General features: G+C 43.3%; 1 protein-coding gene across 6 annotated transcripts in view; it reads right to left on the bottom strand.

The window, feature by feature from the left end:
• Positions 1-23267, bottom strand: part of HECW2 (HECT, C2 and WW domain containing E3 ubiquitin protein ligase 2) — a 192798-nt gene that overhangs the window by 71563 nt on the left and 97968 nt on the right. For all 6 annotated transcript variants that reach the window (XM_079975788.1, XM_079975789.1, XM_079975784.1 and 3 more), the window contains 6 exons: positions 15261-15355; positions 13509-13581; positions 10264-10433; positions 9608-9750; positions 4972-5072; positions 572-1942 (listed from right to left, as the gene is read on the bottom strand). In XM_079975788.1, coding sequence (XP_079831914.1) covers positions 572-1942; positions 4972-5072; positions 9608-9750; positions 10264-10433; positions 13509-13581; positions 15261-15355 — 1953 coding nt within the window. The remainder of the gene's footprint in view (positions 1-571; positions 1943-4971; positions 5073-9607; positions 9751-10263; positions 10434-13508; positions 13582-15260; positions 15356-23267) is intronic.

Here is a 23267-nt window from a genome sequence, read left to right as displayed (position 1 = left end):
CTTGCTCATCACTCCATGAGAGCTCTCACACAGGGACCTCTTGGTCTATGAATCCCAAACTTCCTGCTATTGTTGGACTACAACTCCCATCAGTCCCAGACACCAAGGCCAAGGGACGGGAATGATGGGAGTTGTAGTGCAACAACAGCTGGTGACCGAAGTTTGAGAAAACAGTAATTTGACAGATAGCAAAAGTAAGATAAGTAGATGGGAGGCTAGAACAGCAAAACAATAGCACGTAACTTACACACCCACACACTTCTGAGCATGTCTAGGTTTCTCAACGAAAGGGAGAATACCCTGAAGGGGTGTGAGAGCCTTTGCACAAGTGGTTAATTATCTGCATGCATATTCTCAAAAAAATATAAATAAATAAGGTCTGCTGATGCTGCTGGATGCAACGTTTTATTATCCAAAACGTAATTCATGCATTTGAGATAGCTAATGACTACTCTGCACTGTAAACTGAGTCCATCACAGAATGAAATGAGGTGAGGTGGGAGGGCAAATACAACATACAGATGGACTCAGCAAGGCACATAATCAAGCAGTCTGCTCTCACAATCATTACCTCCCGTGGCTCCATCCACCTGGGCAGCATCTCCCTCGCAAGCAGCCTGCACCCCTGCAGCCCCTTCCTCCTGAAGCTGACCACGTGCAGCTGCAGCCTGCAGGCTCTGCCTCCTCTGCCAGATCTCCTCAGCCTCATCTCCATCCTGTAGCCCACTGGCTTCAGGCAGCTGCCCCTCCTCTGGAGCGCTCGGTATGTTCACTGCGGGCAAAGAGGCCTGAGTGCACACAACTTCCTGGGTCTCTGGGGCGGGCTCGCTGCTGGCAGCATCCATGGCGCAAGCTCCCTCTTCCTCCTCCTGGGGAGAAAAGGCCGGCGTCTCAGGAAACCGGGCGCTTTCAAAGGAAGAGCACTGCGTGTCGACGGATGAGAGTCGGGGAGCCGTGCCTTCATTGCACGAGCCGTCGGCCCCTTCCACATCACTTTCTCCCTCCGGCCTAGTGCTTGATTCGCTTACACTCTCCGTACGGGCTGCGTCGCTCGGCTCAGTTTCTGATGAAAACTGGGAAGGTTCTGATCCCTGGTCAATGGATTCAGCCTCCCTAATTTCTCTTCTGCCTGCAGGAGCAGACTCGGGAGCTCCTGTGTCCATCTCCGTGGCAGGCTGCTGTTCTGCCTCTTGGGGGATACAAATTTCACTGCCAGGTGGGTCAACTGGTCCGTCATCCTGAGGCTCTTGAGGATTTTCGGTTTCTTCTCCTGCCTGCTCTGCTTCAGGAAGCCCTTCAGAGGTCTCCTGCTGGCCATCAGAAGGTTGCAATGGCATTTCCTCTTCTGGAGCTCTCTCGCTTTCCTCGAGGCCCCCCTGGCTTTGTGCGGTTTGGCTCGGCGAACAGTTTAAGCAAGTCACTTCAGTGTTCCTGGCAGCACCATTCAGCATGACTAACCCGCCGCCATCGTCGTCATCCAGCAATGACTGGAACCCCAAACCTTGGTGGTATTCATGCTCCTCTTCATCGGAGTCAATGTGAAGCATAGCATTAAGCCTAGTGTCGGTAGGGAAGCTGCTCCTCAATTTTGGGGATGGCCCAACAGTCCGCTCGTTGCAAACGGACGTCCCAGTCCTAGAGTGACTGCTTTGCTCTATTGCATCCAAGTAGTCGTTCAGGGAGTCCTGGCGGCCTCTGGGAGGAGATGACCTGGAAGCTGCAGAAGTCAGATCTTCCTGGTCCGTTTCCAGAGTTGTACTAGTCCTGAGGGAATGCCTTGTGATGGCATCTCCAGTTGATTCCTCAAGGATTGGGCCGTTTGAGCAAACTGGAGGTGGGTCATGATGCCCTGCAGGAACATCTTCATCGTCAGAAGGACTCCCTAAATCTCCGTTTACAGAGTTTACTCCTAGCAGCGTCCCCACAGCTTCCGGTGAAGAATCTACAATGAAAAACGCAAAGAATGACTAGCAATATAATGATAATTTATTATTTATACCCCACCCATATGGCGGGTTTCCCCAGCCACTCTGGGCAACTCCCAACAGAATATTAAAAATACGATAGAAGATCAAACATTAAAAACTTCTCTAAACAGGGCTGCCTTCAGATGTCTTCTAAAAGCCAAATACAGTCATACCTGGGGGTTACAGATGCTACAGATTTTTGGGTTGTCCACCGCACCAAACCTGGAAGTACCAGAACGGGTTACTTCTGGGTTTCAGCGCTCGCACATGCCAGAAGCACCAAATCACGACCCGTGCATGTGGAGACTGCAGGTTGTGAACGCTGCGGGTTGCAAACGTGCCTCCTGCACAGATCACGTTCACAATCCGAGCATCCACTGTAGTTGTTTATTTCCTTGACATCTAATGGGAGTGCGTGCCACCGAGAAGGCCCTCTGCCTTGTTCCCTGTAACCACACTTCTTGCAGTGAGGGAACCGCCAGAAGGCCCTTGGAGCTGGACCTCAGTGTCTGGGCTGAACGATGGGGGTGGAGATGCTCCTTCAGGTATACTGGACCGAGGCCATTTAGGGCTTTAAAGGTCAGCACCAACACTTTGAATTTTGCTTGGAAACGTACTGGGAGCCAACGTAGGTCTTTCAGGATATAACCCAGAGGAGACTCATAACCCCAGGAGACACACTGGAGTACACACCTAAGTAAAAACACTAAACTTTGGGGGCAGGTATTTTTCTTGGAGGGGAAAGTGAGGGAAGTTCAGGTTTATGTTAGCAGCATGTATGGGATGTTTATGCCAACTGGTTTGGATGAAGATGTTATATTTCTTTAAGCCTCTCCCCACCTTTCACAATGGATATGGGGCCATAAATCTAATGACATGTACAAGCTCTTGAAGTTCACTGCTCCACCAGTTTAGAGTGTGGGCAGCAGAAATGAAAATATTGTGACAGCAGGTATGGAAGCCAGCTGTACCATAACTGCCATGTCAGAGAGACCAGCTGCACAAGCAGCATTCAATAGGTTGCCACCACAGTCTTCTATACCCCCTGGCTGCTGGCTATGAGCCAGTTATTTGCCCTGGTTGAAAGAACATCCAGGTAGTGCCTCCTCATCACTGAAAGAGCAAGGCAGCTTTTTTTCTTTGTGAATCGTCATGGGCACGCATGTGTAGGATGAAGCCAATTAGTTTAGACGGTAAAAAGACAATGTTCCTTGAGCTTGTAACCAATGTCCTTTCCAAAACCCCGTCATTATATTAAAAAAAAAAAATAAGATTAAGAGACCAAAGGGGAAAGACAGAATGGTGCTTAAAGAAAAACAAAAAGAAACATTAAACATCTCATTAACCTATGGAAGGCTATTGCTCACAAAGGCAGAATTGACACTACGTGCAGGAACAGCACGTAGCGCCTTTAGTTAGTCAAAGGTGAAAGGATAATAATAAAACCGCTATGCTCTGTATTTAAGGTCTTTGAACCCAGGCAGCTTTGACTGACAGGTTGCCTGGCACAGCCGATGAAGTTCAGTTGCATGCATGAAAGGCACTGTTAACACTTTGGGGGAGCTGGTAGATGGGCAGCTGTGGTGTGAGAATATCTCAAAAGATATCTCAGTTTGGGGCTCAGGTTGTACATTACAAATCAGGGGGATTTATGGGGAACTAGAGACATACTCATGGGAAGGCAGATCCAAGTCACAGTGGGGCAACTAGGGAACCAGGTGGGGCAGATAGCTACACAGAGAGTATACACAGACTCACTGAAGCTTTCTTCCGCAGGATCATTTTAAAAATTGGTGATGTTGTGCGGGGGTGGGGTGGGGGGAGGACAACTAATCTTCTGAAATATACCATCATGAAAATTCCTGCAATGCTGTCAGTTCTTTCAAAACCAGTTCTGGAGCGTGTATGGTGCTCAAGAAAAGACACTTAACCGCTTTTCTGAATTGCACGCTCTTGTATGTGAACTTAGGCTTAGCACGTAACCACACATTGATATATAGCAATGTGGGTGTGAGCTTTTTACAAAACGGTAATATAAACACTGCCTGATTTTTTTAAAAAAAGAAGGAAAACCAGAAGCACATTCTGTACCACGGTGCCTCTAAAACAGATCAAAGGTTTCATATCAGCTGGAGCTTTCAATTTTATTGCAACATAGAATGAACAGCCCGTAATATAGCATTAGATCCACATTCCCTAAATAAATAGAAAGAAAACTTTAAAAACATTAATTTATAGATTAATACTCTACAGAATATGTTTTATATGAAAGGGCCCTGCTCCAAAAAATTAGCAGTCTATGTTTCACTCTATTTTCCCCCACCTGAGAATGTTAGATTTGGGAGTATTATGTACTTAAAATGGGAGCTAAGAGGCGACGCCAGTAGCTTTTCTTAACAAAAATCAAAGCTTGCTAGATACGTAGAGCTATCTAGGCATACTAGAGCGCAACAGCAATTGTTAAGGAAGTGAGGAAATGGTCAGACAAGGATTACTCTCAGAAATGAACAGTAAAATAAAGGAATGTAATAAAGCTAGGCACATAAGTTATATAAACGTAAATAAACAGGGTGCCTTATCAACATGGCCATAATCAGATACAAGAGATTATAAAATGGAAGGTGTAGTCCTGCATTTGTCTGTGTACAGACTTGGTGGGCAATAATTTGGAAGGATCTGGTTAGGAGGGGTGTAAAGGCATAATTTTGCCGTTTAGTGGAAAGGGGTGGAGTGATTAACAAGATACAGACTGGGAGAGTGGGGCGAATTGAGATTCTTTAAGATGCATCAGTTTCAATTTCTATCCTCTTCCTCCCCACCTCTCTTTTGTTTCCGTCTGGCTATTTGGTTTTGTGGATAGTGACACATCTTTTACATACGGCTGTGGTTACACTGAGTTATAGTGCACTATAAATCAAAATACGGCTCAAGACAGGTAACCGGCCGAACATGAAACACCTTCCACTCAACAGCAAATGTGCACGTTTTTGTTGCAAACTCTCACCTTCATGGATCGAAGATGTAATCTCTACCTTGAACTGAAGATAGCCGCTTACATGGTCAGCTGGAAGCCTTCTGCCAAGGTTGTAGCTGAGAATTTGGTCTCTGCGAAGGAGAAGAAATATATGAGGTCTCTCTTGTGCTCTGTGTAACTTTCAAAGTGCTTTCAACCACACCTGAACCAAAACAAAACAAAAAACAAAAACCAGGGGAGACAGTTCCACAAATGTTTCCATTGAAAGTATCACCACCATTTTTTGTTTGTTTCTTCAGTGGTAGAGAAAAAGTCCAGAACTATTTTCAGGAGAGATGGGCCAGTCTTCCTTGTCTGACTCTGCTCCAGAAGAGGGCAATGAAACTATTGCAAACAACCTGATCCAGCTAAGGAGAACTTTACAGTGGTACCTCAGGTTAAGTACTTAATTCGTTCCGGAGGTCCGTACTTAACCTGAAACTGTTCTTAACCTGAAGCACCACTTTAGTTAATGGGGCCTCCTGCTGCCGCCGCACCGCCGGAGCATGATTTCTGTTCTCATCCTGAAGCAAAGTTCTTAACCCGAGGTACTATTTCTGGGTTAGCGGAGTCTGTAACCTGAAGCGTATGTAACCTGAAGCGTATGTAACACGAGGTACCACTGTATATGGAAGCAGGCTACCAAATATTTATCAACAGATTTGTTAGCACTACAACCCCTTAAATCTTCTCCAGTTTGGTTCAAAATCTGAGCCAAAGAAGAATTATTGGCTCCACCACTTGCTTCTGCTGCCCTCTTCTGTCTCCAAAAGCCTTTCTCATAATACCCACCCTCAAGCATACTTCCTTGTTTCTTTTGCACAAGCCCTTGGGAGAACTTTATCTCTGTTCTTTCTGTGTGCCTTCAGTGCCTTGTCCACCATAGCAAATGAGTGAAAGTAAGGCAGAAGTTAGTTTCGGCAGTGAGGGGAATAAAGTGGATGACTTTGAGAAATGGCAGTTCCATGAAAAACTACCCAATACTTTCTGATTTAAGGGAGGAGAGAGAGAGACGGGGTAATTTCTGAGTTAATCCAAGGTGAGCTCCTGGGATCTGTCTCACATCTCTCCTCATCACTTGCAAATCAGGATCCACACTTTGAATTCGATGCACATCCAGATGTGGATGTTGCAGTTCTGCAGGACGTTGCTCAGTGGGATGCACATCTGGATTTCAAAAAGGATGTGGCATCTAGATGTGCAACCCATTGCAAGCAATGCTGTGCAGACAGAAAACATCCACATGAAGACTTGCATTTCTATGCACACACCTTAGTTACAGTGCGGATCCTGTTTCTACATGCAAATCCCCGTCACTGGACCAGAGACTTTTTGTGCTAAAATGGAGGTTTTACAACCTGGCAGTACACTATGGCAGGACAAGGAGTATCAGTCTGGTTACCTCATCAATAGACTGACACACTCCCTCTTTTCCCTCAATTTAGAGTTTTGGTAGTATGAGGGCCACTAACTGGCTACGTGGAACTGTTTTATCACCACAGCAGCTATTTAATCCCTTGCTGATTGAGATCACATAAGCAACGGGAAAATAAAACTTTGTTTAAAGGGAAAATGCCAAAGAAAAAACAGTCAGGAGAAGAAGGAAGCTAGAGTGGACAAACATGTAAACAGTAAGACTAAGGGTGATCATTTTAGGCCACCCAAAAGCTATTTTGTTGATGTATTAAATTACTTTTTACAGATATTAACTGGTGAATCTTATTGCATTTGATGTTGTAAGCTGCCTTTATGCATTTTATGAAAATGTGGATCATAAATATTCAAACAAATGACTATTTTTTGTGCAAAAAATTATAAATGTTCACCCCTGAAAATTTGGCACAATGCTAGTTTTACTTTCCTGTGTTCTTAACAAAATACTGAAGTAGTCACAGCAAACACACACACACACACACACACTGTACAGCCATGACTGACAGATAATGGAAATAATTATAAATGAATCTACTGTATTTCCTTTAACTGTCAGATATTCTTCAAATTCAAAAAAAGTGCATAGTTCAGCGTTACAAAACATTAAGTGGAAATATTCTGCCCCCTGGTGGCTTAAACAAATGTATTTATATTCTCTCTTCAGCTGAACACTACAATAAGAATAGTGAACTACTACAAGAGATGGAAAATGAGCATGTGAGCAATTAAGCAATATCTCAAAACTTGCCTAGAATAGTAATGATGATATTCTAGTACCCAGCAGTGTGCAAATTTATTTAAAACACCTCTATCAGACTAGCATATCAGAATTCTTGAATTTCAGATTGGAATCAGATTACTATATCAAACAAAAAAGCAACATAGTACTCAAAATTATTTGAATACTTAAAAAAAAATGCCAGCATTTCTTAAGAAAATAACATTTTGTTCTTGAGACTATGACCCATGTTCAAAGAACCTTGAATGTTTTAGAACACTAAAAAGCAACTAATTGGCCCAATGGGATTCTCCTATTGCGGGGGGGGGGGGGGGGCGCCAAGCTCAGCCAAAATAACCTGATCTAATCTTGTCAAATCTGCAATGTATTTTTTCTTACCTGCATCAACACCACCTTGGAAAAAGCTGACAACTGTTTTCAAACTGAATTTGTCTTTCTCCATTTATGCAACGTGTTATTTTGGTGGGGAAATCTGCGAAAAAGGAGGCCATTTGTTTACAAGCTGATTTTATCCTTGATAGTCATGCAAGAAGCATGACAACACTGTGCTGAACTAGAAACTTCACAGAATTGAGGACAGGCAGTTGTTGTTGTTGTTTTTTAATCTATACTATCACCCAGATTGGGTGCCTTTTACAGTCAACTGAAAATGTTCCATGGGCTTCAGAATGTTCCGAGTTCTACAGGAGGAGTATTTAAAATAAAGTATTCCCAGTAGGAATATTCTACATCCAGCTGAAGCTAAGAACAAGAGACCTTTAGTTTCAGCTGATCTGAAATGTGTGCTTATTTGGCCCCATCTACCAGCAACTTCTCCTTCATAGGTCTCAATAAAAGCTACAGTTACACAAGTCATGGATAAAATTGATGGAGTAATGAATCTACTGGACACGGTCCACCAACTGCTTAAGACGCCCTGGGAGTACTGAATGTATTTGCAGATGCAGCTGCCTCCATCGAGCATGCTGAAGCAGCAAACCCCCATGCTCACAAGCCATATGGGGCATGTACATTGATGAATATTGCGTTTTTGAAACACTAAAGCACGAAGCGTGTATCCAGCATAGTGATGGCAACAAGAGGCAAAAAACCACTGTGCTAGATGTACCTCTGTGAGATCCTACCTCTGTTAGTGCTGCAGTTACTAGGCAAGGTTTGGAAGCCCTCAGTGGACTTAAGAATTTCAAGTTGCCTTGGGACTAAGGTGTTTCACACATCTGAAGGCTGTTAAGTGTCATTTGTCAAAATACTTTGGGCATTTTATTTCATGTTCTATATTTCATGGGCTCTTATTAAACACTATGCCTTGTTTCCTCTTAATTGCTCTTTTCCTATATGATTATATATCTTAGGGTTGTCATATTTCAAAAAGTGAAAACCAGGACACTAAAGTGTCAGTTTGCATTTCTTAGTTCAGAAAGTATTGATCTGATGTGTAGTAGTAGTAGCAGTAATAATAATAATAATAATAATAATAATAATAATAACAACAACAATAACAACAACAACAATAATAGTAATTTATTTGTACCCCGCCCATCTGACTGGGTTTCCCCAGCCACTCTGGGCGGCTTCCAACAGAGATAAAAAATACATTAAAACATCAATCATTAAAAACTTCCCTAACTATATGGATCAATATTTAGCAGAATTCCATGTTGAGCTTTTCTTGTGTGCCAAATCTCACTTCCGACATGGGCTACATCCAGATTTTCCTGGATATTTCAGCAGTTTTACACCCAGACGCTGTTTACGAGGACCAAATACTGGCTATGTCTGGGAAATCTGGGAAAGCAACTGCAGCATACACTCATCCCCAACCTGTTATTCAACATTTATAGCACATCATCACTGTAGGTTGAAAATTTGACATTAGGTAAGATATATTCTTGTGCAACTCTTCACGAGTTGTACGAAGCAAGTGAACCTTACACATTTAATAGAATAGTCACCGGAGACTATAACATAAATGTGACAAAAAGGTCATTAACGTTTAGAGACAGCATGGGATGCATTAAAATATTAGTGCTGTCCTAATCTTCAATGAAATTAGTTGCATCTTTCTAATTAATAAGAAGGTAGTCTGAAGTGTTTGAATGGTATGAAAAAATATATAAATGTTCTGAATAAATTTGCACACCACTGTATGAACCTGTTCTCCCACAACTCAACATATTTTGACACACAAAAAGGATTCAAAGTAGTTATAAGCAAATGATAAATAGAAAGAGTGAAATAGCTTTTACAAGAGAAAAACTTTTACTGATAGAAAGAGCGAAAACTTTTGAATTCCTAGAATACTTTGAGGCAAGATTCAAATCAAACTGTAAGTTTACAAAAATGCTTGGCTTCCTGGTAATTGAAATTTAAATTATTTATATTTTGTTAGGGAAAGGCAAACTTCCTTTTCCTCTTGGCTGATTTAAAATGAACAATGAAAGTGTATTTGTTTACCCTATTGCATGCCTTTCCAATAGTCTCTGGACTGGTATAGTAAGCTTCCCAAGAAAACGCTTGATGATCGGCCGACTCTTCGCAAATTTATCTTTGATTTCAATTTCCAAGACGTCTGTTAGAAGTGCTACGAAAGAATATTTCTGGAAATAAGAAAACAAACATATATTTCATATCACAATCAACATCAAATATAGCAACTCTTGATTTGCTCAGCAACACCGGAGTTCAGGGGTACAAAACAGCCCCCCCAAATATTTGGCAGGAAAACCACAGAATATATCTTAGCCAAACATGCAAGCAGCCTCATGAACTACCATTGCTAGATCTTTTGTCACCAAGAAGAACATAGGGCACAAGGAAACAGCACGTAATGCAAAGGAATAAGAGAGTTTTGTTCTAAGAAAAGATAATCCAATTAGCCTACTTTTCACATGAACGGGAAGTCTGAATCTATATTCCTGGATAAAGCAGAATGCAATTGGGAAGGCTCCAGTGGGCTAGTGACAGAACAGATTTTTGTTCCCCAGACAATACTGGAGGGGAGACATGCACTTAGAATTACGGAACAGGGTGTAGGAACTCTTGTCATCAATAACCCAAAGAAAGAATTTCTACCACAGATACTGAGAGGTTCCTTGAAAGCCATCGATTACCTCTCTGTGCCAAACAGGATTTGTTGTGTTACTGATGATAGTAGACCGCCTTTCCTGGCCATGGTGAGCAAATGTAGGAAATGTGCTCTTTTTTCCAGGCTGAATGGACATCTTTAAGTAAGGATCAGGATTGAAGAACATTCCTTTCTTAAGTCCAACTGCCCTAATGTCTTTAAAACACAGAAAAGGAAAAACAGAAAACATGGCGCCAATTATTTTTCACCAAATGCCTTTACTTTGTTATCCAGCTTTTCACCAAGTGTTCTGACAGTGTAGGACAGATTGACAGATAGGCAGGCTTCAACATGGCTTCAATATTTATTGTTGGAAAAGTACACATACAAAACAAAACATCAATTCTACAGCATGCAGACATTATCTTGCATCAGTTATTCTATATTCAGTCAGAAGAGCACAATTTGGCTTTTGAGGGTGGCAAATAATATTTATAAAGAACAGAGACATTTAACACCACATATGACTTCCAAAAGAAGTACGTCAACTGTAATGGAGAAGCACCCTAAAACATGAAGTTCAGTTTCTTTCACATGTATCATCTGCTAACTTCTTCAAAAAACAAAAGCAAACTCCAATTGTACTGCTGTGTTAGATTTTTAATACTGTGTTGATATGGTTGTACATTTTGTCCATCGTTTATTAATTTGGTATACCCATCTCAATTTAAAAAATAAACATTTTAATGGTAGTTTGTAGCCATAAAAAAATGACTAAGAACACACAGGAAGTTCAAATGGGTGGGTTATCCACAGTTAAAACACAACTGAAATTTTTAAATGTCAATTCCTTTATGGGAATGACTTTGTCTCATAGCTGTGCTGTCATGTTGTTTGTTCAGATGTTAGGCAGTTGCTAGAATAGATTGATATGTACATAGTAAGCATTGTTATACCAAGTCAGATCATTGTCCATCTAACTCCATATTGTCTACACTGACTGCCTGTGGCTCTGGGAATTAATATGAGACTTGCTTTCATGCAAAACATGTGCTTTACCAGAGACTTATGGTTCAGTGTATTAATCTGCACAGTGTTGATGTGCTGGTTAAGACATGGATTTATTTGCATATTGCTGGAGGTAGATAATGCTATTTATCTAGAAAAAGAGGTGCCAGAACTCACCATGAACGAGGGCCTCCCTCATTCTCTTATAATGACAATGGTGCCCACCTGAGAGGTGCCAGAACTGAGTTCCAGTCAAAAAAAGCCCTGGAGATAGCCAAATTAGTGGGTGGGATAATTACACCAACTTCCTGGCTAGAGGCAAAAGAATTCTATTTATGCAACTAGGCTTAACATAGCTGCCTCTCATGAAACACATAACCTTTGCTTATTTTATTCTACTTTCTTAAAAAATAATAATAATGGTGTGCTAATAATAGAGGAAACATTAATTCCCAGCAAAGAGACAAAAGGTGTTAGCAATGGAAATTCAGGGGAAGATCAAGACATTCTAGAAACCTGTGAAAAATATGTGACAGGGTAAATGTGCTAGTGTGGGGGTTTTGTGGGGTTTTATCAGCAGTGAGCAAATGTTAAAATAGCAACAGTGATAAATGTGCGTATAAACAAGAGAGAGCAAGAGAGTGTGATATGGGAAGCAAAAGCTCAAAAATACAAAATTCTGCACTTCTCCAGGTTGTCCTTCAACACATATAGGTAGAAAAGTCATGTTAATGGACAGATTTCAGAGTTCAGCTGCAGCAATGTCTGCAGTTTAGAAACACCACAGAAATGCAGCACTTCAAAAGACCCCAGTTTCTGAACTCTTTTCTGTACAAAAACAAAAGCACTCCATGAAATAAATCCATTCTGCTGACTACTCTTCAAGTTCTGATAAGGTCTGCGACACTGCTTTTAATTTTGATATCTTTATACTGAGTAACATACTTCAGCAGAAGAACCATTTTTGGAACAAGGAGGTTAATCTGTCCAGGGAGCTGAAAAAGTGTGAGCAGCGTAGCTGAACATTCTGGCTCACCATCTCTGGGTGCCTGTCAAATGTCCCCTCCACCCTCTAAGATAGCTGTTTCACCTGTCAGCTCACATATAATATCAGATAGATACAGAACAAGACTCCTGACCTTGCAGAGCACGTTCCTTGCATAAAGGAAGGATCCGAAGTGAATATGCAGCCACAGGAACACTAACCAACTCTCAGAGGTGAATCAGTGCAGCTGTACACGCAAAATTGGGCTCTGTGTCAGGTCCAGAGGGAGCGGCAGGTAAGAGAAAAATCCCTTTGTCTCATCTCACATGCAGGTCCTCAGTGATGCTTAGACTGGGAGCCAGAAGGGCTTGCCACAGTTTCCATTTCTTCACTGCTAAAGGTAAAGGTAAAGGGACCCCTGACCATTAGGTCCAGTCGTGGCCGACTCTGGGGTTGCGGCGCTCATCTTGCTCTATAGGCCGAGGGAGCCGGCGTACAGCTTCCAAGTCATGTGGCCAGCATGACTAAGCCGCTTTTGGCAAACCAGAGCAGCGCACGGAAACGCCGTTTTACCTTCCTGCCAGAGCGGTACCTATTTATCTACTTGCACTTTGACGTGCTTTCGAACTGCTAGCTTGGCAGGAGCAGGGACCGAGTAACAGGAGCTTACCCCATCGCGGGGATTCAAACCGCCGACCTTCTGATCGGCAAGTCCTAGGCTCTGTGGTTTAACCCAAAGCGTCACCTGCGTCCCTTTCTTCACTGCTAGCTGGAGCAAAAAATGGCCTTGCCTGAATGAAGGTGGACAACACAATATTGGATGCCTATAACCAGGACTTTCTTTTCTAGAAAAAGAGGTGCCTGGAACTTGCTGAGCTTTTTTTTTTTTTTTTGAGCTTTTTCTGGGGCAGAGCACCAGCCCAAAGTTCCACCCATTCACCCTACCGTCGAGGGGTGGGGGGCACTTGCGCCACCGACATCTGCACCACCACAATCGCCTTGCCACCCGCAGCCCCGAGCGCCATGCCACCAAACACCTCTGTCGTGCAGCCCTGAGTTCTGTGCAGGGGGATGGCACCACAACACTACAGAGATGCTGGAATGCAACAAAGAAGTGCCAGAACTCAATTCTGGTGAGTTCTGGCTGGGAAAAAAGCCCTGCCTATAACCACACACACACATTATATCCTTCCCCCAAAGTTTACAGAATGAGCAACATTTCCTAAAACACAAGTTCACAATACCTTGATTTAAAGTGTAAAAAAAAAAAGGAAAACAGAATTAAAAAGTATTCTTACCTGAGAGTGTAAAGCTAACTAATTTTCGGGAGTGCTGGCTTGCCGAACCACCTTCAGTGCCCTCTGCCCCCATCTGAAAAGAGGGGGAAATTATTGTGGTCACTTCTGAATGTGAAAGTAGTACAGTGGTGCCTCGCAAGACGAAAATAATCCGTTCCGCGAGTCTCTTCGTCTAGCGGTTTTTTCGTCTTGCGAAGCATCCCTATTAGCGGATTAGCGCTATTAGCGGCTTAGCGGCTATTAGCGGCTTAGAAAAAGGGGAGGAAAGGAAAAAAACTCGCAAGACGAAAACGTCTTGCGAAGCAAGCCCATAGGGAAATTCGTCTTGCGAAGCGCCTCGAAAAACAGAAAACCCTTTCGTCTAGCGGGTTTTTCGTCTTGCAAGGCATTCGTCTTGCGGGGCACCACTGTATGTAAATTAGAGAAAGAATCTATAACAAGGGAACAGAATTATGACAGACCGCCCATTGCTGTTTTTCTAGAAAAAGAGGTGCCAGAACTCACCACAAACACCTTCCTCGTTCTCTTAGAATGGCAATGGCACTCACCTGAGCCACTTTGAGAGAGTGTTTTACCCGGAAAGGTAGTATAAAAATACTGAGTTAAATTAAATAAAAATCATTGTAAGCAACAAACTGCATATTCCTGACAGGGTTATTTCTATGACAAATAGGCTTATAGAGAGATAAGCTCCCACAGCCTTCTTAAGTGTTTATTTTTTTATCATGTGTGTGAGAGAGATGCAGAAGAGAGGCAGTTCAAACAACATGGAAAAGCAAACTTGTTCAGCCCGGACACTGAGGTCCAGCTCCGAGGGCCTTCCGGCCGTTCCCTCCCTGCGAAAAGTGAGGTTACAGGGAATTAGGCAGAGGGCCTTCTTGATAGTGGTGCCCGCCCTGTGGAACACCCTCTCACCAGATGTCAAGGAAATAAACAACTATCTGACTTTTAGAAGACATCTGAAGACAGCCCTGTTTAGGGAAGTTTTTAATGTTTGATCTTTTATCGCCTTATTATTATTACTGTATTAATATTAATATTTTGTTGGGAGCCACCCAGAGTGGCTGGGGAAACCCAGCCAGATGGGCTGGGTATAAATAATAAATCATCATCATCATCATCATCATCATCAGCTGCGGCCTACTGGAATTGCATGAATGTTCTCCTTGCTGGTCTTTTTTTACTCCGGCACTGAGCTAAGCCAAGGCCTGCCCTAGTGTGTTGTCTGAACCCAGGATTGTGGTTAAGCTGTCTCCTTAGAACCACACGTTGCAGCCAAGGTTTGTTCTTGGGTAGTTTGGCTTACCATGGCATGTAGCAATGGGGGGAGAGAGGAAGAGAGAAATATGGTTGTAATTTGCTGTAGCCTACTCAACAAAGAACAAAGCATCTGTCTGTGGAACACACCAGCCAGTGACCATACTGAATATTTATGGGCAATAGCAGAGTTGGCATGCATTAAGTCAGAGAACAGGACCACAAGGGTATCTCATTCAACATGCAGAATTAAAACAAAGTGATAAAATCCTGGACACACAGAAGTCTGTGCTACCAGCTTCAGGTGACGATGTGATAGGTGAAATTAACTTCAGTGACAATGGAACGATTTCACTCATCACATCTTCCCATTGCCATCCTCACTAGATCAGATAACTTACTGGAAAATATCAGATGCCAACCTAAATTAGCAAGTTTAATGTTAGCGTTAAAACAGATTGGCTCGGTGTCAAGCAATGAATAAAAGATACTCACCATCACAGCAGGGTTTTTCACAGTGATACATGGAGTTGTTGCTCGCAGGGCTCCGCTTATACCATGGTAGTATTTAAAGCAGATCTTTATTTCAGCTGGGAGGGGGGAAATAATGGAAGGGTGGAGTAAGAGTATGCAGAACTCATGAAAGATTCGCATTACTGAATGGAAGCAGTCAGTCAATGGAACAGATGCTTGGGAACACAGTGCTTGCAATGCAACAACTTGCAACCATTTGAGAAAGATAATATCTGTTACTCTATTAAAAGATCCTCTTAAAGACTTGTGACAATTAGCACACAGCTGTTAGGGAGAGCCCTGGTATATTCCTTATTTTTTTCTTTCTTTCTCGTAGGTGGTTGCAAGCACCCTTACCTGTAACCCTACTATTCACAGGAGCCAACTCCTATTTGAGGGGGCAGCCCCCACAAGTTGATGGGTATTGCCCTTGAAATGGTGTGCACGCACGCACTGTGTCATGTGATCAGTTATGTGGGGCGGGGCTTAACTGCCCTCCCCCTAATATTTTATTCAAGTTGGCACCCCTCCTATTATTATACATCCCAACCCCAGTATCCTCAACTGCATCAGCTTTAATATATTACCCCTGTACTGATCAGGAAACAATATGTCGTGATTTCAAAGTCCAGCAGGAACCAAGACATGAAGGAGGAAGAGATTGAGAAAGCATTGGGCCCAAGCCAAACAATCAGGAACCTTCCAAGGCTGAGACTTTCAAGCCTGCAGAGCCTGTGTCTCTAAGGCCCAGTTCCACTGAGGCGTCAGCCTCTTCCCCTGAGCCACCTCAGCAACATAGGCGTTATGCCTGGCATAAGACAAGTAGTGGAATGCTCTGGGTCAGAGAGATGCCCTTTAAGGCTTTGAGCTCCTCAGCAAGGAAACAGAGCCTCACGAGGGTAGTTAATGCCCATGGGGCACAAAACTGAGATGGATTCATGTTAGAACAAGTTGTCTGCCCCACTGGGCTCTGTCTGGGGTCCTGAATGACTTATCCACAGCTGTCTTCACTTGCAGGCTCTTGATAGTCCAGACTGAATCCTGCCTGTACAATAAAAATTTCAGAATGGAGTTCTTCCTAGGCCAAAAGATACTTTCCCCCCTTTAAAATTCTATGGATCTAGTGTTCAGAAGTGGAATTCTAGAATCTAGAGCAGGCTTCCTCAAACTCGGCCCTCCAGATGTTTTGAGACTACAATTCCCATCATCCCTGACCACTGGTCCTGCTAGCTAGGCATCATGGGAGCTGTAGGCCAAAAACATCTGGAGGGCCGAGTTTGAGGAAGCCTGGTCTAGAGCATGGGGTTGTTGTTGTTTTTTTAAAAAAAACCAAACCATATTTGGCAGGTTGGGCTACTTTGTCCTGACTTCCACAACTGCTGCATGAAACACAAGGCCCATTGCAGTTTCTGCAAGGATGCTATCAGCTCCAGTTCCAAGCTATATTTGAGTTGAGTGGCACAGAGCTATTATTGAAAGGGGGGGGGAGCAAACAAGAGGAGCAACAAAAACATGGCTCACTGAAATGTACTCAGGCCACAAACAATCAATCTCCTACTCCAGAAATATAAAAACACACACAAAGGCAGCAGAGGACCCGAAAGTCTCAGAGCCAAGATAAGGTGCCAATAAACAATACTGAGCTGCACCCTAGAAAAATAACCAAAGCTCATTCCTGCAAGGCTAAACTTTCACTATCTATTTAGTTAGGTTTTTATCAGATAGAAGCCAGAGCCTTTGCAGTTTTTATTGATTCACAACTTGTAATCAAAACACAGGGACATAGAAATGTTGAAGTATGTGTTCTGGATTTATAGGTCTGATAAAGTCGGAGCCAAAACATTAATTCAAGATTCCAGCCCCAAACAAAACATGGTGTGTGTTCTTTCCATTTTCAAAAGATAGAAGATGTTGTTGTATATTTACTACGACTGTGTCCCAAGAATTAATTAAGAGGAATATAAAAACCATAAACGACAGAGCTGTCATTGCGTTTCAACATCTGCTTAGCTGAAATGGCTGAAGCTTTGAATCTGACAACTTTAGGCTACAGCAGCAATGAATCATTTGCCTTCTAAAGTTAAAAAAAAAAAAAGGAACCAAATGTACTCATATGTTTTATATGAGTACATTAAACAATGCGGGAAGTTTTAGGTCACTGTAAATCATGGTCAGTAGCTGTAAAACAAAGATGTAGCATGACAGACCAGGTGAAAAACCATTAGAACTACCATAAACTACAGAGTTAATGTGGAAAGCCTTCTAAAACAAATGATCACAAGACAATGGGTGGTATTCAGTGCTGCAGAAGCAGAAAATCAGAAGGAAAGGTCAAGTATGTGGCACAGGGGAACTCACGCACCCACCTCACCTCCCAGCCTTTTTCAAAGGATCCCCTAATACTCAGGAGAGATTTTTTGTGAAGTCAGAGTAGCATCACGTCTCTCTGGTTAAAAACTCCAGTCTCATCCAACCATGGCAATTCTATGTACGGGCTTAGCTAGCTCCTCTGCTCAGTATACTTGCACCAGCATGCAGCAAATGTGGGCAAATGAAGGTCCCTGGGAAAAGTTCGTCACTACAGCTGATGTGGCTGCAGAGGAGGAAATGTCTGGGCCATACAACATGGTCCCAATGTCTTGTGCAGGTACATCAGGTGCACGGCTGGCATACTTCAGATGATGGTGACATCACATAGGAGCATAGGGGCGGGAAGCTATGCTCAACGTTCCACGCATGCTGCCGCCACCATGGGCATCCTGCCTGCATGGCAGGGGGGAAGGAGAACCAACTGACGGAAGCTTGCCTGGGGCCTCCACAAAACCTGGAAATGGCCCTGTGTGCAGCTCCATGAATACACAATGGATAATAAACCCAGGCAACTTCACCATTCTCTTCAGAGTCAATAGGACACATTAAACAGCCCAGGCCACCAGTTTTAACTGAGAATTTTTGTTAATCGCTTTGATGTATTCCACTGGAGTTTATAACTGCTTTGACAGTAGGTTAGGATGTTTGCATTTATTTAAGGTTTCTTCACCTCTCCATGTGCAAGTCCCTGCACAATATTTAACGTGACAATTTGCAGCCACCCCTCGTATTTCCTTTTACTGAGGATCAGAGAAAATGTACTTAAAGCTTCTCTGCAAATGGTTCCATTTCCAGCAGCGCTTCAATGATTGAGCAAACCAATTGGGGAAAGTAATCACATAAATGGTCTCTGCATGAAACAATTAATGAGCATTGATCACATAAGGAGCAAAAAGAGCTCTGGAGACACCAAATATCTTCGTTAATTGTTTTTTTAAAAAAAATGATATTCCAGAAATCTTCCATTCATTTTTGATGTCTTCTATATTTTATGATATATGTATAGCTAAAGCTATGGTTTTCCCAGTAGTGATGTATGGAAGTGAGAGCTGGACCATAAAGAAGGCTGATCACTGGAGAATTGATGCTTTTGAATTGTGGTACTGGAGGAGACTCTTGAGAGTCCCATGGACTGCAAGAACAACAAACCTATCCATTCTGAAGGAAATCAGCCCTGAGTGCTCACTGGAAGGACAGATCCTGAAGCTGAGGCGCCAATACTTTGGCCACCTCATGAGAAGAGAAGACTCCCTGGAAAAGACTCTGATGTTGGGAAAGATTGAGGGCACAGGGAGAAGGGGATGACAGAAGACGAGATGGTGTTCTCGAAGCTACCAGCATGAGTTTGACCAAACTGCAGGAGGCAGTGGAAGACAGGAGTGCCTGGCGAGCTCTGGTCCATGGGGTCACGAAGAGTCGGACATGACTAAACGACTAAACAACAACAAAAATCTCTTTATTCTACCAGGACATACTGGTGCATCCCTCTGTGGGGATTTTTGAGGAATCAGTATTAAGTAAGGCTGTTGTAAACACTGGGAATAAAAAAATATATATTATAAGATTCCCAGAAAGCCAGTCTATTTACTGAAAGTCCAGCTGCTTTAGTGCCATTTTTGTGTGTGTGTGCTTTCAAATAGATCTTCTTCTTGCCTTCACTCATTTGCCCCCCCCCATGTTGAAAAGGGGATGCTTTCTACAGATGGCTGAGCTTATTAATGAAAAGCAACCCTTGTCCCACTTCCACCACCCTCTGTTATTCATTGCTTTATATATGTTTTAAAATGCCTCAAAATGGCTTAAAGGTAAAGGAACCCTGACAGTTAAGTCCAGTCACGCACAACTCTGGGGTTCTGGCACTCATCTCGCTTTACTGGCCGCAGACAGTTTTTCCAGGTCATGTGGCCAGCATGACTAAGCCGCTTCTGGTGAACCAGAGCAGCACACGGAAACGCCGTTTACCTTCCCACCGGAGCGGTACCTATTTATCTACTTGCACTTTGACTTGCTTTCAAACTGCTAGGTTGGCAGGAGCAGGGACTGAGCAATGGGAGCTCACCCCATCGTGGGGATTCGAACCGCTGACCTTCCGATCAGCAAGCCCTAGGCTCAGTGGTTTAGACCACAGCGCCACCCATAAATGACTTACAGCTCTGTAAAATTACACACAGGTAATAATCAGGTGACAACAAAGGGAACCAAAATGCAATAAACAACATTCTATTTATCAAGACAGTGCAGACTTAAGAGCACAGAACTTGAACCAAGACCCCCTGCTTGGATACGGAAACGCTTGGGAAGGGCTGAGCCGGCAACCCACTACCCTCTTCAGTTTGATTCACTTACTGCAAACAGAAGCTAGGAAGCAAAAAGACTCTGCAGATCGAAAGTGTGACAGGAAAAAAGCAACAGTAATCTGAAAGAGCAATTTGCCACCGCTTGTGTATGATGGGAGGTGGCAATCTCCCCAGTCTTCTCCTTCCCCGTCCTCTCCCCACCCCACCCTGCTCTCCTCTGCTAAATTACCATAGCTAAAAAGAATGTGACATTTGATGCACCTTTTCACTCTCTGCTCAAACGGGAAGAGTGACACTTCCCAGCACTTCTTATGGCATTAGTGTTGGAAGTACAAAGTCAGTCGCCTTTTCAGCAGGTGACAGCCTGAGGGCGCCAGCTCATCACAACATTGATCAGAACATCCTATTTGGCAGCTGCATCATTCTTTATTCCTTTAACCTCCCCTTCATGTCCTCTCCTGAGTAACTCCCTCTGTATGTGCAGCAGATTCACATGTTTGTATTCTGCCTGCCTTTGGATTCTAGGTTGCAGAGAATCCCTCCCTTCCTGAACACACTTAAATATTTACGATAATGGTAATAATATTCTTATTATTAATTTTCAAGAAGCTAGGAGGGAATTTTGATAGGGGGGGGTTATCTTGCGACGCTTCTTCTTGCATGCCCTGGCTTATCAAAGAAACGTAGCAGGGGAAAAATACCAAACTGTTTCCTTCCTAAGCTTGCATCAATTTTCTGTAATTTAGGGCAGACTATAGCTGAGCGGTGAGGGATGCAGGTGGCACTGTGGGTTAAACCACAGAGCCTAAGACTTGCCGATTAGAAGGTCGGCGGTTCGAATCCCCATGACGGGGTGAGCTCCCGTTGCTCGGTCCCTGCTCCTGCCAACCTAGCAGTTCGAAAGCACGTCAAAGTGCAAGTAGATAAATAGGTACTGCTCCGGCGGGAAGGTAAACGGCGTTTCCGTGCGCTGCTCTGGTTCGCCAGAAGCGGCTTAGTCATGCTGGCCACATGACCCGGAAGCTGTACGCCGGCTCCCTTGGCCAATAAAGCGAGATGAGCGCTGCAACCCCAGAGTCGGTCACGACTGGACCTAATGGTCAGGGGTCCCTTTACCTTTTATAGCTGAGCGGCAGAGTTTTCAGCTTCACAAACAAGCTTCACAAACAATCGCAAAGCATCTCCAGGTATGGCTGGGAAGGAATCCTGCCTAAAATCCTGATGAGCAGCTGCCAGAGAATGTAAACAAATACTGAACTACATGGACCTCAGTATAAGGCAGCATCCCATGTTCCCGTGAGCGGTGCATTGGATGTAAGTTATTTGTGACAGGATAAGGATGAAAAGAGTAGGCAGAGGAACTGAATTTTGCAGAGATGCCAACGAGCATGCCCTTGCGGGGCAAGACCTTAAATACACTATTTTGCTTTTAGTAAACAGGCTGTGAATTAAGCCTAGGGACTTCTCTGCAGTGACGCCTTCTCTGTGGAATGCTCTCCCCAGGGAAGTTCGCCTGCCGCCTTCATTATATACCTTTAGGATGCGGGTGGCACTGTGGTTTAGAACCACTGAGCCTCTTGGGCTTGCCAAGCAGAACTGCGGCAGTTCGAATCCCCGCGACGGGGTGAGGTCCTGTTGCTCTGTCCCAGCTCCTTCCAAGCTAGCAATTCGAAAGCACCCCAGTAAAAGTAGATAAATAGGTTTTGCTGCGGCAGGAAGGTAAATGGTGTTTCCGTGCACTCTGGTTTCCGTCAGGGTTCTCTTGCCCTGAAAAGTGAGATGAGTGCCACAACCCCATAGTTGCCTTTGACTGGACTTAACCATCCAGGTGTCCATTACCACCACCACCACCTTCTTCTTCTTCTTCTTCTTCTTCTTCTTCTTCTTCTTCTTCTTCTTCTTCTTCTCAGGCAGAAACGTTCCTTTTTTAAGCAGGCCTTTGGTTGATATGATTAACATCCTATGCCCTTTTAAAATGTGGGGTGGGGGGTTATTGGGTTTTTGCTTTTATTTTGATTATATATTATATATTTTGATTTTGTTCTGTGAACCACCCTGAGATCTCTGGGTATAGGGCAGTATATAAATTCAATAAATGATAATAATAATAATAATAATAATAATAATAATAATAATAATAAGGCAAGAGTTAGTGTCACCGTAGCAGCCAGACAGGTGGGAGCTCTCGCTCTGGCCCAGGTGAGCTGCTATCTCTTGCTGCTTTTGCCGCTCTTAGTACCAGCTCAGGTTTGCCACCCATGCCTTAAAGGCTACAGTAAGTAGCTACTATTCACATTCCTAACAAGTGCATGTAAAAACATACCGTATTTTTTGCTCTATAAGACTCACTTTTTCCCTCCTAAAAAGTAAGGGGAAATGTGTGTGCGTCTTATGGACCAAATGCAGGCTGCACAGCTATCCCAGAAGCCAGAACAGCAAGAGGGATCGCTGCTTTCACTGTGCAGTGATCCCTCTTGCTGTTCTGGCTTCTGAGATTCAGAATATTTTTTTTCTCGTTTTCCTCCTCCAAAAACTAGGTGCGTCTTGTGGTCTGGTGCGTCTTATAGAGCGATGAATACGGTATTTGGGAGAGCAGAGCCTGTGAAAACTCCACTTTAAGCCAACCTCATCTTCATTGTTCATCCTCAACCTTTCCCTTCAGTATTTTGAATGAAAGGAGGAAGAAACAATCAGAATATAATTTTGCCTTATCTGATAAGGGTGCAGATCCTTGTTTTTAAGTCTGGACCAGGTTGCCTTTTTTTGTTCCCTTCCTGCCAGAGAAATCCATGATTCTACATCATGAGGGGATTTTGAGTGATGGATACTTTTAAATCAGCTAATACCCCACCACCCAAAAGAAAGGGGGGGGAAGCAACATTCATTACTTGAAAACAAATTAATTTCTGAAGTTTCCGAAATCTTTGGTGTGATACAAAATTTGGTTTTTCTATATATTACTGCCTGTCTCAGAGCTTGTCTCTGCCATCACCTACAGACTTTCAGGTAAATTGTTTTATTTGTCCCCCAAATGATCAAAAACAGAACTGAAGAACACAGTTTTCCACATGGGAGGAAAAATTAATTACAACAGTCAGCTGCTTTGTATAAACTGGGTGGATGACTAAGTTTGATTTAGCCATTTGCCTTTCAACTTTGGCTTTCATTTCTCTAGCTTTTCAAGTCCAAGATATATATCTTCCGCTAACACCCCTTATGAGGTTCAGAAGTGCCTAAGCTCATCTAACACTTTTATGTTTCTTCCCAAATTGGAGGCCCCAAATTGCAGAGATTTCAACTTGTTGATCATGTGAGATTTGAG

Source organism: Podarcis cretensis (assembly GCF_951804945.1).
Source record: "Podarcis cretensis genome assembly, chromosome: 1".
In the NCBI taxonomy this organism is placed as follows: domain Eukaryota; kingdom Metazoa; phylum Chordata; class Lepidosauria; order Squamata; family Lacertidae; genus Podarcis; species Podarcis cretensis.
The sequence above is the reverse complement of the archived record's forward strand: the minus strand, read 5'-3'. Positions and strand labels throughout refer to the sequence as shown.